Raw genomic sequence first — 18,456 nt, forward strand, 5'->3', positions numbered from 1 at the left:
TCAATGCTTCATAAAGCTTTATTTGGCCGTCGCTGGTTTCTGTCATGTGATTTAAAACGACGACAAAAAAATAAAACAGGAAGGGAGAACCATAAGTACATGACAGTACAGACGCATGAAAGAACTTATCACAGTAGGATGAGATGGGAAACAGTGAAGGAATAAAATGAAGCAACATCAACAGTAACTGGAAATAAACACTCCAGACTGAAACACTGAGGAATAACACGAAGATGAAATAGAAACAATCAGCAAACTAATAATCACATAGAAAACATTTAATAATAAACACAAAGTCCAGAAACTCAGAGAGCCAGGACCATGACAGTTTCAGCCTGCTGTATTTCCTGTGCTTGTTTCCATGGTGACTGGGGTGGCCAGCTGTTGGACAGCATGTTTGTCTCTCTGATTTCCAAAAGTGAACATGTGTTAGCAGAAACCTGTAGCTCACAAACACGTCTGCATTTATCTCTATGAAAGCCAAAGAAGAGGCCACGCCCACAAACACTGTGACAGAAGAGCCTAAAAACAGATGTTCGCCCACATCTGTGCTCAGACACAGCTGGGAGAAAGATGTGTGGATAATAAAGTTGAATTGGCTGTCACATGATTCAAGCAGAAAAGCTTCTGAAACATTTTTCTTTTTCTCTCAGAGTCTTCTTTCTTCTTCCATCTCCAGCCAAGAGCTTCCCATCAGGCTACACTCTCCACCTCACACTGACTCTGCTCACTCCTTTCTTCTTCAGCTGCTCCTTCACCTGTCACACAGCAGCCACAATGTTTGTTCTTTTCATTCAAAATCAGGAAATTCATATACATATAAACGGTGCGAGTGTAAAGGTGGACTGTTGGAACTTGCCCTTGTCAGCAGTTCTGCTTTCACAGCAGAGTCATTCAGATCCACAGGAGAGTCCTCCACATGTACTGTGAGCTTCACTACCTGCCTCTTTACTGCAGACACAGAAACAGAAGCTAAATGAAGCCACCATCATTTAAACCATCACTGCTACTGCTGAGATTGCAGGGACCAGTGAATGCTCGAGGTGGGACTGCAGAGCATGTTTAGCCCTCATTCTCCATATCACACAGGTCCAGACAATGTCCCACATTTTAATTTGATCTAGTTTAGAGAAATGAACAAGTCTCTCGCACAAAACGAGGCTGACAAAAAGACGAGCTCCTTTTTAGGATGCATTCTTAAAAACTTTATTAAAATCAACTGCAGTGTGTCTGACTTTGTTTGTGTAGATGTGTTTTTAAGCTTCCTCTCATCCTTAACATTGTCTCACACAAACTTTTGGATGTGTGTTTGGGGTTGTTATCATTTGGAATACTGCCCTGTGGCCCAGTTTCTGAAGGGAGGGGATCATGTTTGACTGTAGGTGAGACACACTTATATTTTTCCTCACCTGGTTGCTGCCACACATTCTTGACACCATCTGAACCAAATAAGTTTATCTTGATCTCATCAGACCACAGCTAATCCATGTCCTTAGTCTGCTTGTCTGCAGCAAACTGTTTGTGGGCTTTCTTTTGCATTATCTTCACAAGAAGCTTCCTTCTGGGATAACAGCCAAGTGATGCAGTGTGTGACGTATGGTCTGAGCACCAAGAGGCTGACCCCCCCATGCATTCATACATCTATTTTCAAAAGACAAACTCTGGATATGACACTGAGCAATTGCACTCAACATCTTTGGTCGACCGTGGCAAGGCTTGTTCTGAGTGGAACCTGTCCTGTTAAACTGTTGTATGGTGTCGACCACCGTGCTGCAGCTCAGTTTCAAAGTGTTGGCAATATTCTTTCAGCCTCGGCCATCTTTATGTAGAGTAACAATTCTTTTTTTTCAGACCCTCAGAGAATTTTTTGCCATAATGTGCCATGTTAGACTTCCAGTGACCAGTATGAGAGAGTATGAGAGCAATAACACCAAATTCAACACACCTGCTCCCCATTTGCACCTTGGCCCTGTAACATTAACAGGTCACATGGCACCAGGAAAGGAAAATGGCTAATTGGGCACAATTTGGACATTTTCACCTTGGGTTATACTGACTAGGGGTGGCTTTTAATTATCGATTTTCCGATGCAAATCGATTCTAGCTTTAATAACGCGATATCGATTCATGAAAATCCTGAATTGATTTTTAAATATTCATTTATTTTGCCCGAAATGCTAGAATCTCAGGTTAAACCTCGTAAAATTTCGACAAATTTCATTGTGGTATTGCACTTTTCACGTAAAGTTGTGAAGATGTAATTTTGTGGCATAGCCACAAGGGGGAGAGAGCTATGGGTGCGATAGGCCGTGGCAATGCTCCTGTAGCTCAGACAAGGAAAGGCCTGCAGACCGAACACAACTCATGACTCCTGGTCTGCTTTTCTGTTTAAAAACAGGATCCATAGAAGACCTGTAACATATGCTTTAAGTGTCTTTCATCTACTATTAGTTATCTTAAATATACATCACCATGCAAAAGTCTTTTTTTGTTTGGTTTGTTAAGCCACCTAATTCTGACCTGCAAATCCCTCAAGCATAAAATAGCTTGATCTTGAACTCTCTGAGGGTTTACCTTATATACAACTGTTTCCCATTTCGCTCCAGAAAATGCAGAAATTACAGGTGGCTCAAGACTTTTGCACAACACCGTGTGTAAAATTGCTTGTGATCCTTAAAGGAAAGACAGTGAAAGCTCACCAGGTGTAGGGAGGCTGTAGCAGACAAATGGTAATCTTGTTTCACAGGACAAAGTCTTCCATTTTCCTGAACGAGTCAGAGCTGCACAGATCGTACTCATACCCCCAAACGGGTTCATCCCACTGGCCCAGTTTGAGAATGAGTACTTTGTGCCGTCAGACCAGTAAATGTGTGGCTCTCTGTCCAGGCCAATCCACACCCTTTTACTCTGAGCCTTTTCATGGACTTGTTGGTTCTCTCCGGGGTTCTTGACAGTGGCCAGGTCAAAGAAGTTCTTCCTGCAGTACCTCTGAGCATCGGACCAACTCATTTCTTTATCCACCAAATCAAACTCAGGGTTCATCCGTGATCCTGAAAGTTAAAACATAGAAACTTGTTTTCTTGTTGCATGCTCAATCATCGAGATATGGAAATCCAATAAGTTGATTGTATTCATCTGGACGTTTTCAGTGAGAGAAACGGTTCATCATCACCCAAAAGCCGTCTTCAGTTTCAGCTGACTGCAGGTTTCCTTAACCTTTTAAAAAGTACTTTTATGCGATGACTGAAACTAGAATGAAACCGAATGAAATGCTCTTTGATTGCTGGTCAACGGTCATGACAATTGGCATATTAATGATCATAAACTAACCTCACAGCCCATTGTTTATGCATTGGATTAGTTTTTCCATTGTGCAAAGGTGTTTATAAGGTTTGGGGAACCCACAGTCAGCTGATGATGATGATGATGATGATGATGATGATGAAACGTTTCTCCCACTGAAAACGCTACGTCTAGTTGAACATAATCCATTTTTTGGAATTTTTTCTTTGTAATGGTGCACCGAAATCAAAGTTTAAAGTTTAAAAGTTTAAAATCAAATGTAGGTTTTTTTTCTACCTCTGTAGCAAATAAACTGGAGCTTTTGTCCGCACTGATAATCCCACCATTTTCCTTTTAAAGAGGACACACAGAACTGAAGCCCAGAGTAAAAATCTGGTTCATATTTTGAAGTGTCCCAGTTCCTGTAGTCAGCTCCACTCCCTGTGAGCCCATCTGACCACCTCCAGCTGATCTGACTGTACAGACCGATCCAGAGCTCAGAGCTGTGAGCGGCAGGTGAAACTGTGCTGTTCAGCTGCTTCATTTCTTCAGTGTTCTCGATGGAGGCCAGGTCTGTGTGAGTCTGTTTGCAGTAGCTCTGAGCTTCAGTCCAAGTCTTTGCATCATCAACATAGTGGTACTGACGGGGACAGCATGTGGAGACGAACCAGCCTGAAAGGGAAAACGTTTGACTGGGTCAGTTTGTAGAGACACTCTGGGCCTATCAGGGACTAAGACTGATCGGAGTAATAAATGCTGTTGTAGACGACGAAGAGCTGGACTTACCTGAGAAGCAGCAGACACACAGCAGGATCCTCTCCATGATGCTGCTGCTCTGTGTGTCAGCAGATTCACTCACTGATCTCTGTTTGCTGCTTAGACTCATTTACACACATTCAAAGCTGCTTCATCACTTCACTGGAAATGCTGATGTATGCAAAACCTCACTGTGTGCTCTCCATGCACAGCTGTGAGCTCACATCTTATCTTCCACAGTAAAGTCTGATGCACAGCACTGCTAACTGTCTCCATCCAGCACACAGTGAGAGCATGAGGGAGTGAGCAGGTGTGGTCCTGGTACTCCTGTCATGTTGTTGATCAGAGCCCATATGCAGCGCTGTCACTTTATTTCACTTTATTTGGACTCGGCTCTGAACATCGTGTCATAACTGACATTTGCCTTCAAAAGTGTGGCAGCCATGTATAACCTGCGCAAAACACACAGCTGCTGTGTGTCCTTTCACACACACACATTTACACACAGTGTGTGTCACCACCAGCTAATGTTCTAAAAATCATGTACTCATCCTAAACTCTGTGCGAACGTCCATCAGCACCGCTACCATCTGACTCAGAGCATTCAGAGCCTTCAACACAGGATGTGACATCATCAACAGTAAATATGAGTGAACATGAACAGCTGGGAGCTCAGCTCATTATAAACAGATCAGCTCATGCAGCAGTGACGTGTGCTGAAGGTGAAATCAGTGAATCCTCAGAGGAACAGCAGCTTTCACACATGGACAAAGAGTTTGTGCAACAAGCCAAATATTTGAGTTTGTGCTGCTTCATGAATCAAAATTACAGTAAGAATATTTAAACTGGTGACCTGATGCTGTCACATCACAGCCACACAGCAGTCTGACTCTTCCTCATATCCACCGGGGCAACTCTGTGCTACAAACAACATGAAATGGTTGAGAAACAGCAGCTCAGCTGGATAACGGTTTCTCTCTTCTAAGCTTCACATGGAGGTAAATAAATATGAAGCTTCATCTGTCAGTCTAACCAAATCTCATCATTTCCATTGCTGACCTCAGAGCTTTATCAGCTCTCTGTCCTTGAAGCAACACTTTCATTTGCTTCATCAAACACAGATATCGCCCATGTTTGAATGTTTTGCTGTTCAGCAGCTGAATGTCTTTATGAACTGTGAGTACTGAGATCTGTCCCACTCACCCAGTCCACAGTCTCCCATTTATGTCCTTGTTTACACAGATGTCTTTCAGGTGTTTCAGTGCTCTTTAAGTGCCACACCTTGGACCTCGTGTTTTCTCTTGGCTTAGACATAACTGATCTCTGTGTTAAGGATGTACAGGTGACTGAACATTCTTGTGTTATTTTTAACCTCAGCTTCCCTCGGGACACACCACCATCCAATCTCTTGTTCAATAAGCGGTTCATTAATCAGGATGTTTCCCTGAAGTTTTCTGATTCATTAGATCCTCATGTGATCAGGGGCTGCACTGATGCTAAAGTTGCTACACAGTGTTTAATAATCATTGTTTGGAGAGATTAAACTTGGTGGCACCTTTAAAAACTTTCATGACTTCCCCAAAAAGAGCTCATCCGTGGATAAATGATGACATAACGAAAGTCAAAATACTCTGTAGGAAAGCAGAACACCTTTGGAAATTAACTAAACTTGAAGTTCACAGGCTCAGCCTTAGGGAACTTTGGGTTTCTCTGCACGAAAACCATTGACCTGTGTCCTCTATATGTGAGAGTGATGACTTTCTAAACTTCTTTGTGGATAAAGTTAATAATGTCCGTATGAGCATTGGCGCTCAAACGACCAGTCCGACAGTCTCGGTCGTTGTGTCCTTGGGCAAGACACTTCACCCGTTGCCTACTGGTGGTGGTCAGAGGGCCCGGTGGCGCCAGTGTCCGGCAGCCTCGCCTCTGTCAGTGCGCCCCAGGTGGCTGTGGCTACAATGTAGCTGCCATCACCAGTGTGTGAATGTGTGGATGACTTAATGTGTGTAAAGCACTTTGGGGTCCTTAGGGACTAAGTAAAGGGCTGTACAAATACAGGCCATTTACAACCAGCAGATGATGGAGGATCTTTATCCCTCCAGTCAAGTTCAGAGATGCTGAAGAACTCTGAAGCATTTTTGGAGCAGTGTGGAGGCCCAGCACTTTATTAAGTCATGATCATTGTCTGAAATATCATGTCTCATTAATCTGGAGATTTTCCTTTTATCTCTGCTCCTGACTGTAATTAAGAAGACATGTCACTTTGTTTCAAAAGCAGCTGCAGACTGCAGAGGGCAGTGCTGCGCTGTAAATCCAACAGAAAACGAGCTTAAAGACTGCGTCTCAATTCAGGGGATGCATCTTTCAAAGGCCGCATTTGAAGGCCGATTGTCGCTACCCAATCCGTACCGGAAACCTGATCCGTATCACGCATGCACAAATCTTACTCTTTGCCAGCATTGTGACATTTAATATATTGAATGACACAGTTAGTGCCAACATTTCTTGACAGCTCTGCCTCCTTTTTGACTCCCCGGGACATTTAAACAATGGATATCTCCGTATACAAACCAATTCATGCTTTTCTTCTCAACTGAGAGTTTCCCCTGATTGAACAACAGCACCGTAAAATAAGAAGAAGAGTTTAACATGCATACACAAACACAATTTGTAATGACGCAAATTCAGTTTACAATAGGGCTCATTCGCTCCGTCAGCAAGTGGCGTTATCCTCGTACACTGGGGAGTAAATTGCCATTAAACAAAAAAGGAGAAGAAGAGAACATCTGCACATAATAATAATAATAATAATAATGGATTGCATTTATATAGTTCTTTTTGAGACCCTCAAAACACTGTACAATTCCACTATTCATTCACTCAATGCAAGCTAGAGTTGTAGCCACAGGTGCCCTAAGAGCAGACTGACAAAAGCGAGGCTGCCATATCGCACCATCGGCCTCTCTGACCATCACCAGTCGGCGGTAGGTGAAGTGTCTTGTCCGAGGACACAACGACCGAGACTGTCAGAGCCGGGGCTCGAACCAGCAACCTTCCGATTACAAGACAAACTGCCAACTCTTGAGCCACAATCATCCCGCATGTACTAATCTAGACCTGAGCCATAACAATCTTTTTTTATTTTGTGAAAAACGTCTGAAGCGGGGCAGCTAAAGAGTAAACTTTTCAAAGTAAGTACTGAATATTATGTTACTTATTTATGTGCAAATGTACCTAAATATCATACCTTTCCGAGTTACTTCAGCTTTATATTCCATCACGGACCCTCGGATCAGCTGACCAGCTGCTGTTGGTTGTCCCAAAATCTAGGCTAAAACATAGAGGAGAACGAGCCTTTTCAATTATGGCTCTTTGGAATACGCTGCCTTTAAATATTAGACAGGCATCTTCATTTCCTGTTTTTAAGTTGCTTTTGAAAACAAACTTTTTTTCGATAGCGTTCAGACTGGTGTGAGTTGATACGTTTATTATGTCTATTATTAGTGAGTGTTAGTGGTTTTATTAGTTTTACCTTTTTGTTTCTGCACAGCACTTTGGGCAAACCTTCTGGTTTTAAATGTGCTATATAAATACATTGGATTTGAAATGTTTAACCTCGTAGGACCTGCATCCACATATGTGGACATCACATTTTGGGTTGTCTAGACCAAAATACTAAATTTTGCTCTACAAGAGCCTGATATCCACTTACAAGGACACCGCCACTGTAAAATTTTAAAATTTTTGTAAAATTAAAAATGAATGTCTTCATATGTGGATCTCATTATTTTCAGAAACACAAATCATGTAAAATAAAAAATCTGGTAATTCTTTCTTTTTACATTTATCAGGTCCCAGTCAGACCAAATAGCAAATAGAAATTAAAATACCTGCCATAAAAGAGTTTGGGTCATAGTGCGTTAATAATGAAGAACATTAAAACATTAAAACAAAACAGGAACCAAAACCTAGCTCAGGCAATACAAAATTCAGAGGCACATACATAACAACTGGAGTAAACCAAAACCCCTCCAGAAATCCAAACAACTCACAGTAAGACCAAAAATCAGGCAGATTAATTCAGTTTGGGAAAGCCCCGCAACAAGAAGAATGTGAATACAGGTACAACATATTTCAGATGTGGGTCCTGTTCTGTGGAACGAGTCCAAAGTGGAATTGAGCATACGGGTTATATATTTGTTGGGAATATACATAAGACTGGTATGCCAGGATTTCTTGGACTGCTGGCCTGCACCAAAGGAGCAGGATAGTCTTCCTGGCCAAAAAAGATAACAGTTGGAACAGCCTCTTGTGCTCAAGACTCACATACTTATGAAATCAAACAAAGCTCATATAAAATAAACAGGTGGACAGAAATTTTGTCCCTTCATTTCTGTCAAACAATGCTGTATGAAACGTATCTAGTGGTTAGTATCATGGTTGCTAGGCAACCTGAACACCGTGACTGAGACCGGACCATTACATTTTACAAGTCTACAAGCATCACATTTCTTCTCCTTCTCGGTTTTTAAGGACACGGCCCACGTAGATCCTCCAAGGCCCCTAAATTGGGATACAGCCCATGTTTAGTCCCTGGGCAGGTCAGATGTCTCAGTCCAACATATAAAGACACACAAGAAAGTCCAGAGAAACAAAGACAAATCCAAATGATCCATCATACTGAGTTAACGTGATCACAGGTCTGCTTTGTTGGAGATGAGCCGTCAAAGTGGAACGTGTGGACTGTTCCTTTATTACTACCACTGAAGGCCACACCCCTCTGGTCATGTGATCATGTGGTTTGTAGGAAGGCTCCTCTTCCTCAGAGGATCCACCTGTGCTTCCTCTCCTCTCTCCTCCACCTGTTACAGTGAGGGAACGTCCTCCATGATGGAGGAGCTGCTGGAAAGTGCTGAGAGTTTCCTCCAGAGTGAGACCTCTGTCACAGTTCAGAGGATCTACGGCAGCAGAGACCTTCATGGACACTAAAAGTCTCAAACACACAACAACAACATCACACTGACTCCACTCTGACATCACTGATCAATAATCAAAGAACACACAGATCAAACTGATTGATCAGCCATCAGAGGAGTCGGATCAATGGAGCTGCTTCTGTTCCTGATGTCCCCTGTTTGATGCTGGACCTGACCTCTCCCTGCAGAGGAGACAAAAGACTGTCAGAGACACACACTCACACACACACACTCACACACACACACACACACACACACATAGACAAACAAACCTTTGACTTTAAGCTGCACAGTTTTCCCTCTGATCCAGATGTTCTTCCTGTAGACGCCACATCTGTATTCTCCACTGTCTCCATCTGTGGGGTATTTCAGGGTCAGACTGAGGTCTCCAGTTTTCAGCAGGTCTTCATTCCTCGCCGTTCGGTCTCTGTAATCCTGGTGCTGTTCTTCAGGCTGGTCAGAGCCGTTCTCATACACGTGAAGCTTGTGGTATGAACTCACCTCCCACCACTCCACTTTAGCATCATCAGGCAGGTTTTGTGTGGTTCTGAAGGGCAGCTGGACAGACTCCGCCCCCTCCTCTACCTCCACCTGACAGACTGAGAGGACAACAAACACAACATGAGCTGTACAAAGTTGGTGGTCACAGAGCAGCATCATGTGGCTCTTGTTCTGCACTAAATGAAGCGATGGAGTGGCGCCTCCTTCAGGCAGAGAAACAGCTCATGGAGAGAAATAATTATTAGAGCAAAAACAAGAGTGGAGCTGCAAATAAGGCCGAGAGGAACGCTGCAGAAAACTGTTCAGGTTTGAATTTATAACTTCATAGATTTCTTTGAGCACTAAAATCAGAGCTGCTTCTATTTCTAATATGACAGCTGTACATTAGAGCTGGAACACTTTAAATGTGAGCCAGAAAAACATGATACTCTACAAGTGCATTCAGCTCTGACACTGTCACATCATGAAGGAGACGTGGAAATCACTTTGTTACACAAATCAAAGTCAAATCAATTCTATTGATGGAATATTGTGTGATCAATAGACTGATCAGTTTCTAATCTGTCATCTATCAGCTGGAAATCCAGCAGTGTCAAACAGACTGGGCAGCAGATTAGGACCAAACACAAACACATGGAGACTTTTTCAGCAGCAGTTGCAGGTAAATTGCAGCAACAATGTGACTCAGATGTTTTAGCTAGCAAAGCGGCTGATGTGGAGTGAAGCCACGTTAATGACAACGTGTGCAACCATTGGAGATGTGAGCAGGACAGACGGAATAATTGACGGAAAAAGTGTCTTTAAATTGTGTTTATAGGCCACGTAAAACCAGACTTATGATAAAAATAGATGCAATGTTTGTTTGTTTTTCCTGAATAATATTGTTGTTTATTTACTGTGGGAAGAAATGTTAACAACTGTGTTTTATAAGGAAAGCACTCTAAAGCACTCCGCATGTGAGCAAAAACAAAACCAAAAAAACCCCCACCCTTTCTATTGGTGGAAAAATGTACCACGTCGACCAATCACAAAATGATATGGCAATGTGGCATTTAGCTAATTAGGAAGGGGGAAGGTTTAGGAGTTACGGCGGTGTTTTGAGATGTGAGAGATTTGCGATGTTTAGCGTAAATCTTGTGTAGTTAAAATGTAGTGTAGTCAATAGTCTTCTTGTGTGAGTCAGAGGTTTATAAAAAGAAGAAAAAGAAAGTTGTGTTTTCAAAATTGGAGTTCAAGTTATTTTTACTTCCAATAGTGTTAACATACAGTGGGGCAAAAAAGTATTTAGTCAGCCACCGATTGTGCAAATTCCCCCACTTAAAATGATGACAGAGGTCAGTAATTTGCACCAGAGGTACACTTCAACTGTGAGAGACAGAATGTGAAAAAAAAATCCATGAATTCACATGGTAGGATTTGTAAAGAATTTATTCGTAAATCAGGGTGGAAAATAAGTATTTGGTCACCTCAAACAAGGAAAATCCCTGGCTCTCACAGACCTGTAACGTCTTCTGTAAGAAGCATTTCTGTCCCCCACTCGTTACCTGTATGAATGGCACCTGTTTGACCTCATCATCTGTATAAAAGACACCTGTCCACAGCCTCAACCAGTCAGACTCCAAACTCCGCCATGGCCAAGACCAAAGAGCTTTCGAAGGACACCAGGAAAAGAATTGTAGACCTGCACCAGACTGGGAAGAGTGAATCTACAATAGGCAAGCAGCTTGGTGTGAAAAAATCAACTGTGGGAGCAATCATCAGAAAATGGAAGACATACAAGACCACTGATAATCTCCCTCGATCTGGGGCTCCACGCAAGATCTCATCCCGTGGGGTCAAAATGATCATGAGAACGGTGAGCAAAGATCCCAGAACCACACGGGGGGACCTGGTGAATGACCTGCAGAGAGCTGGGACCAAAGTAACAAAGGTCACCATCAGTAACACACTACAACGGCAGGGAATCAAATCCCGCAGTGCCAGACGTGTTCCGCTGCTGAAGCCAGTGCATGTCCAGGCCCGTCTGAAGTTTGCCAGAGAGCACATGGATGATACAGCAGAGGATTGGGAGAATGTCATGTGGTCAGATGAAACCAAAGTAGAACTTTTTGGTATAAACTCAACTCGTCGTGTTTGGAGGAAGAAGAATACTGAGTTGCATCCCAAGAACACCATACCTAGTGTGAAGCATGGGGGTGGAAACATCATGCTATGGGGCTGTTTTTCTGCCAAGGGGACAGGACGACTGATCCGTGTTAAGGACAGAATGAATGGGGCCAAGTATCGTGAGATTTTGAGCCAAAACCTCCTTCCATCAGTGAGAACTTTGAAGATGAAACGAGGCTGGGTCTTCCAACATGACAATGATCCAAAACACACCGCCCGGGCAACAAAGGAGTGGCTCCGTAAGAAGCATTTGAAAGTCCTGGAGTGGCCTAGCCAGTCTCCAGACCTCAACCCCATAGAAAATCTGTGGCGGGAGTTGAAAGTCCGTGTTGCTCGGCGACAGCCCCAAAACATCACTGCTCTTGAGAAGATCTGCATGGAGGAATGGGCCAAAATACCAGCTACTGTGTGTGCAAACCTGGTAAAGACCTATAGTAAACGTTTGACCTCTGTTATTGCCAACAAAGGTTATGTTACAAAGTATTGAGTTGTATTTTTGTTATTGACCAAATACTTATTTTCCACCCTGATTTACGAATAAATTCTTTACAAATCCTACCATGTGAATTCATGGATTTTTTTTTCACATTCTGTCTCTCACAGTTGAAGTGTACCTCTGGTGCAAATTACTGACCTCTGTCATCATTTTAAGTGGGGGAACTTGCACAATCGGTGGCTGACTAAATACTTTTTTGCCCCACTGTATTACACAGGTCATGTACAAGATTTTTTTTTTATTTTCATTGTAAGTGGGCTAAAGCACTTAATTAAAAGTTATCTAACATAAATGTAAATGCTGTAATTTGATTATTTTAATAAACCATGTAACTTGGATGGATTCGATGCTGGCGTGACCACAGTGCACATGTCTAAATGGTAAATGGCCTGTATTTGTATAGCGCTTTACTAGTCCTTAAGGACCCCAAAGCACTTTACACAACCAGTCATCCACCCATTCACACACACATTCACACACTGGTGTTGGCAGCTACATTGTAGCCACAGCCACCCTGGGGCGCACTGACAGAGGCGAGGCTGCCGGACACTGGCGCCACCGGGCCCTCTGACCACCACCAGTAGGCAACGGGTGAAGTGTCTTGCCCAAGGACACAACGACCGAGACTGTCCAAGCCAGGGCTCAAACCAGCAATCTTCCGATTACAAGGCAAACTTTTCATCCAGCCACAAAGACCCCATGGGCTCCTCTGGATCATCACACTGAGCATTTTCACAATAAAAGCCTCATATTTATGGCTGCTCCACCCTGACATGTGACAACATCCAAATGACTGGATCAAAGTGTTTGAATGATCTCAGCAGTTTTAAAACTATTGATATTTATACATTTACACTGATTTGGACTAAACTAACAAAACAGTTTTATGAATAGACTGACATTTTTGGCATTTGAATGAACTGAAAATAGGCTGAAACTAAAAGCTTTTAGAGAATAAACTCCTACATGATCTCTGACCTTTGACCTGTATCTACAGCACTGACCTCTGACTTTCAGCTCCACTTTTCTCTTCAGCAGGACGTTTCCCTCCCTGCTGTAGACGGTGCAGGTGTAGGTATAGCTGTCCCTCTCTGTGGGGTGTTTCAGGGTCAGACTGAGGTCTCCAGTTTTCAGCAGGTCTTCATTCATCTTTGTTCGGTCTCTGTAAACCTGGTGCTGTTCTTCATGCTGGTCAGGGTCGTTCTCATACACGTGGACCTTTGTGTATGAACTGATCTTCCACTCCACTTTAGCATCTTCAGGCAGGTGAAGTGTGGAGTTGAAGGGCAGCTGGACAGACTCCACCCCTGAATCCACCTCCACCTGGGGGACTGAGAGGACAACAAAGTAAGAAACACAGTCTGAGTGTTTCTGTCACACTCACTTCATCACACAGCTCAGTTTGACAACATTTGGAAGAATTTGATAGAAGCGTTCCTTTAGTAAAAGCACCAAGAAAACACCATGAAAACACCTCACTACACACAAAACTGCAGTACTGGCAAATTGTACATAAAGTATGAAAAGTCAAAGTACTTATTGTGCAGAACAATGTTCCCATCAGTGTTCTATGGATCAATATTACTGCTGCACATGTTTAAGGCTGAGCTCATTTCAAATCCTTTCTATTGTGTTGAATCTGCAGTAATGCATCATATTCTATAAAATCATATGTTTGTAGTGGCTGTCCTGTGAGGACCACGTATCTCTAAATAAACAGCTGTTAATGAGCTCACAAACACAGGCCTACAGCTGGATTTGAAAAAGTCCATTCAATAGAAAATCAACAATCACAGCTGGATTCAAAGGCTTGAGCTCTGCCCCACATCGCAAAATTGGTATAGCCCAGATCTGGCCCACACAATGTGCACATGGCCCACATACCGCAAAGAATGACCTTTTGGTGGCCCAGATCTGGTTTGCCAGATGTCAGCCTAATGTGTCCTTTAATCAAGCCATGTAATAACAACATGTGACTGAAAATGCAAAAGTAACATGACAAAACTCCTTTCAGACAGTGAATGACTGACTCTTATATACCACTTTTCTAGTCTCCCGGATTTCTCAAAGTTCTTTAAACAACATGCCACAATAACCCAACCACACTCTTTCTCTAAACTGAGTGCTTCCTAACTACATTCATACACATTCACACTCTTGACATGCAGACTAGAGGAGCCACGGAACGAACCACTAACCTTCCGATCAGTACGTGATTTGCTCTACCTCCTGAGCGACAGCCTCCCAGTGGTAAACATGAGTGAACCGTCACTAGGTTTAGGATAAAGTGTACACTTACAAACCTGTCAAACCTTCATTTGAAAAGTTGGCTACTATAGCAGTGTAGTATTGCAACATGGCATTTGCGTCTTCTGACTAAAATAGGAAAATAGGAACATAAATAGAGCCATTATTGCCAGACCTGGCCCACGTCTGGTTGACATACACCCTGCCATGACACCAGTCCATCAGAAATGCCAGCTTGATTCCGAATCCAGGGAAGACCTGTTTTTATGGGCCTGGGCCACATAAACCAAACCACAATCAAGCCAGATATGGCCTGGTCCAGATCTGGATAACATACATCTTATCATGCCAGAAGTCAGCCAGCAGTGCTGACTTTATACCAGACCCGGGCCAAACCTCCATGCTATGTGGGGTGTGACACGGTTACCTGTCAGTATCTACAGGGGGGATTCAAACTGCTGCTTTTCAAATGCAGAGCAATAAACTACTTGAACTGATCCAACTTCATTAACAGAGACAAAGATTTGTGTATCAGCTGCTGTTTGCTGCTATAGATATAATCCAGCTGATGTGGGAGAACTACATGTGACACTTTGATGCAGTCATGAATCTGATTTCTTTCCATTTTCAAAGGTTGATGCATCAGTTAAAGTCCTTAAAAAGCTCAGAAATAAAGAGAAAGGTTGGTTAACGCAAAGAGAGGCACTGGCAGCATTTAAGACACTAAACAAGAGAAACAGATCAGAGAACATCAGACTGAATAAGTGGAATAAAGTGAAACAGAGAACTAACGCTCCCTAAAAATGGAGCTGTCAGAGGAAGAGAGCAGCAAATTGAAAGTCTCTGTTAGCTGCAGAGCTCTGAAACTTCTCACAGCTTTGGATGATAACATGGAGAAAGGATGTGGAGATGTTCACACTTCTGCTAGAAATCATCTTCTAGTTATTGTGACTCAGATATGACTGATTATAGATGAGGACCAAAGAAGGTTTTTACTGAGATTTGAACTGACTTAGCTTAGCCTGTGTTTTAGCCACATGCTAAACAAACACATGTTCAGAAACTAGAAGATTCAGATGAAGTCTCACACATGAACTTAGCTCCTACAGTTCATCTGCTGAAGCTTTTACATTTGGCTGGAAATCAAATAAAAACCAAAACAGCCACAAACATCAGACATGCTAACAATGTAACATTATTGGATGGAGCCACTGAGACTGAACCACCATCATGAGTCTGACCTCTGACCTTTGACCTGGATCTACAGCACTGACCTCTGACAGTGAGCATCACTTTTTTCTTCAGCAGGATGTTTCCATCCCTGCTGTAGACAGTGCAGGTGTAGGTGTCTTCATCTGTGGGGTATTTCAGGGTCAGACTGAGGTCTCCAGGTAAGGTTCTCTTCATCTTTGTTAGGCCTTGATAATTCTTGTCCTGTTCTTCAAGCTGGTTAGAGCCATTCTTATACACGTGGACCTTCCTGTTGTTTGTGTCCTTCCACTCCACTTTAGCATCTTTAGGCAAGCAAACTGTGGTTTTGCAGATAAGCTGGACAGACTCCACCCCTGAATCCACCTCCACCTTGTAAACTGAGAGGACCACAGTACAACATAAGTTAATAGTTAATATTGATCTTCTCATAGCCTCCTCACAGTAAACCTATTCCTGTGCTTCTTCAACTTAATTCAGCATTCGATTCCATGGTAAAATTGCCATTGCCAAGTAGATGATAGATAGATTTAGTGATGATGAAAGATGACACCAATCAGTTATTTAAACTAGAGGCTTTTCCTAAAGGCAGGTCTGGATGAACTGATTTTCTCCTCCTACCTCCAGACAAAGCTGATGGTATTGTAATTGACTTTAAAAACCTCAGGAACATAGTGATCGATCAACCATCTGCATTATTGGTGGTGTGGTAGGAGACACTCACCTGAAATGAAATACTGCCGGAAATGAAATAAAAGACCTCCAGAAACCACAAGAAGAACCAGGAGAACCAGAAGAGCTTTGGCCCAGGATGGAAACCATTCTGTAGAGAAACACAAGGAACAACATGACCTCCACCTTGGTACCCTCCGCGAATCGCTGCCTTATCGTGGTGCAGGGATTTGTGTGTCTCAGGGATCCCAGGGGCTATTTGTCCGGGGGTGTTTGACCCCTAGCAGGGTCTCCCATGGGAAGTTCCTGGGTTAGGGACCAGTTGAAGAGATATTCAGAAGACCTTTATGAGGAAACCATTGAGGCAATAGTTAAACTAGCCTAGGATAGGGTTACCAGGGCCCTGCCTTGGAGCCAGGACCGGGGAGGGTGTCCAAGGGCGAGTGTCTGCCCATTCCCCCTTCTCAGGCTGTGCCCGGCTGGACCCCATGGAGTTCCAGCCGGGCACAGCCTGAAGAGGGGACATGGGCCCATCCTCCTGCAGGCCCATCACCCACAGGAGGCGTTGTAGGGGTTGGTTGCATTGTGTGTCATGTGGCAGCCAGAAACAGAGGCCCTGGTGGACTGATCTCCGGCTACCAAGACTGACAATTGGGACATGGAATGTCACCTTTCTGGTGGGGAAGGAGCCTGAGTTAGTGCATGATGTTGAGAGGTGCCGGCTAGATATAGTCAGGCTCACCTTGACGCATGGCTGGGGGTCTGGAACCAGTGTCCTGGAGAGGGTCTGGACTCTGTCTCAGTCTGGAGTTGCACCCGGAAAAAGGTGGCAGGCTGGGGTGGGTATTCTAGTATCCCCACGGCTTGCTGCTTGTACGTTGTGGTCTTCCCAGTGCAAGAAAGGGTTTGTTCCCTGCGCCTTAGGGTTGGGCAATGGGTCCTGACTGTCATTTGCGCTTATGCGCCAAGTGGCAACCCAGCCTTCTTAGAGTCCCTGGGCGGGGTGCTGGAGGGTGCTCTGCCTGGAGACTCAGTTGTCTTACTGGGAAATTTCAATGTACCTTTGGGCAACGACAGTGAGACCTTGAGGGGCGTAATTGGGAGGAACGGGCTCCCTGATCTGAACCAGAGTGGTGCTTTGTTATTGGACTTCTGTGCAAACCACAGTTTAGCCATTGCAAACACCATGCTCTAGGCTGCAGGTCGATGAACTATTTTGTAATCATATCAGCAGACCTGCAGTCATATGTTTTAGACACTCAGGTAAAGAGAGGGGCTGAGCTGTCAACTTTTCACCACCTAGTGGTGAGTTGCATCGGGTGACGGGGCAGGACACTGGACAGACGCAGCACGCCCAAACGTATAGTGAGGGTGCATTCGGAACACCTAGCAGAGGGCCCAGTCTGCAACACCTACAAGGCACACTTCCGGCAGAGCTTCAACAGCATTCGGAGGGAGACTGCAGACACTAAGTCCGAATGGACCATATTTCAGCACCTCCATTGCTGAAGCTGCTGCACTGAGCTGCGGCCGCAAGGTGGTTGGTGCCTGTCGTCGTGGTAACCCCCGAACCAAATGGTGGACACCAGAGGTGAAGGGAGCCACCAGGCTGAAGAAGAAGTCCTATCAGGCTTGGTTAGCCTGTGAGACTCCATAGGCAGCTGATAGATACCAACAGGCCAAGAGGAACGCAGCTTCTGCAGGGGCTGAAGCAAAAACTCGGGTATGGGAGGAGTTTGGAGAGGCCTTGGAAAAAGACTATCGGACCTCCTCCAAGAGATTCTGCAAACCTTCAGGCGACTCTAAAGGGGAAACAGGTGCTCTATCTGCACTCTGTATTGTGCGGGTGGAGCGCTGCAGACTTCAACTGAGAGAACTGCCATTTAGTGGAAGGTAAACTTCGAAGACCTCCTTAATCCCACTAGCACGTCTTCCGTGGAGGAAGCAGAATCTGGGGACAAGGGGAATGACCCGCCAATCTCCAGATGTCAGGTCACTGAGGCAGTTAAACAACTCCTTAGTGGCAGAGCCCCTGGATTGGATGAGGTATCCCCCGCATTCCTGAAGGCTTTGAATGTTGTTCTGCAATGTTATGTGGATATCAGGGGCAGTACCCCTGGACTGACAGACCGGGGTGGTGGTCCCCATTTT

At 44.0% G+C, this 18,456-nt stretch overlaps 2 protein-coding genes across 6 annotated transcripts in view; both read right to left on the reverse strand.

Annotated features, from left to right (window-relative positions):
• Positions 1–790: 790 nt before the first annotated feature.
• On the reverse strand, positions 791–4,105 carry LOC148103133 (C-type mannose receptor 2-like). Its single transcript, XM_087838628.1, has 4 exons — positions 4,069–4,105; positions 3,580–3,954; positions 2,700–3,050; positions 791–951 (listed from the first exon to the last, which is right to left on the reverse strand). Exons 1-4 carry the CDS (start codon positions 4,103–4,105, stop codon positions 791–793), a joined length of 924 nt encoding a protein of 307 aa, XP_087694754.1.
• Positions 4,106–8,915: 4,810 nt separating this feature from the next.
• The window catches only part of LOC102782520 (butyrophilin-like protein 2), a 64,328-nt gene continuing 54,787 nt past the window's right edge, over positions 8,916–18,456 (reverse strand). Inside the window, exons 3-7 of one of the 5 annotated variants that reach the window (XM_087838565.1) lie at positions 16,358–16,456; positions 15,901–16,013; positions 13,182–13,395; positions 9,287–9,613; positions 8,916–9,190 (exon numbers count right to left, since the gene is read on the reverse strand). In XM_087838565.1, coding sequence (XP_087694691.1) covers positions 9,105–9,190; positions 9,287–9,613; positions 13,182–13,395; positions 15,901–16,013; positions 16,358–16,456 — 839 coding nt within the window. In that variant the 3' untranslated portion in view covers positions 8,916–9,104. Of the gene's footprint in view, positions 9,197–9,286; positions 9,614–13,181; positions 13,509–15,698; positions 16,014–16,357; positions 16,465–18,456 lie in introns of all 5 variants that reach the window. The other 4 variants (XM_087838563.1, XM_087838561.1, XM_087838562.1 and 1 more) reach the window with 4 other exon arrangements.

This window comes from Neolamprologus brichardi, chromosome 3, assembly GCF_056152115.1.
Source record: "Neolamprologus brichardi isolate AB-2024 chromosome 3, ASM5615211v1, whole genome shotgun sequence".
In the NCBI taxonomy this organism is placed as follows: domain Eukaryota; kingdom Metazoa; phylum Chordata; class Actinopteri; order Cichliformes; family Cichlidae; genus Neolamprologus; species Neolamprologus brichardi.

Bases quoted from the DNA above. Each gene is read 5' to 3' on its own strand.
- LOC148103133 (XM_087838628.1), bottom strand. From the start codon at position 4,105: ATGGAGAGGATCCTGCTGTGTGTCTGCTGCTTCTCAG. The intron at 3,955-4,068 runs GTAAGTCCAGCT...TTTCCCTTTCAG, and splicing joins GTGTGTCTGCTGCTTCTCAG to GCTGGTTCGTCTCCACATGC. The intron at 3,051-3,579 runs GTAGAAAAAAAA...TTTAACTTTCAG, and splicing joins CCAGTTTATTTGCTACAGAG to GATCACGGATGAACCCTGAG.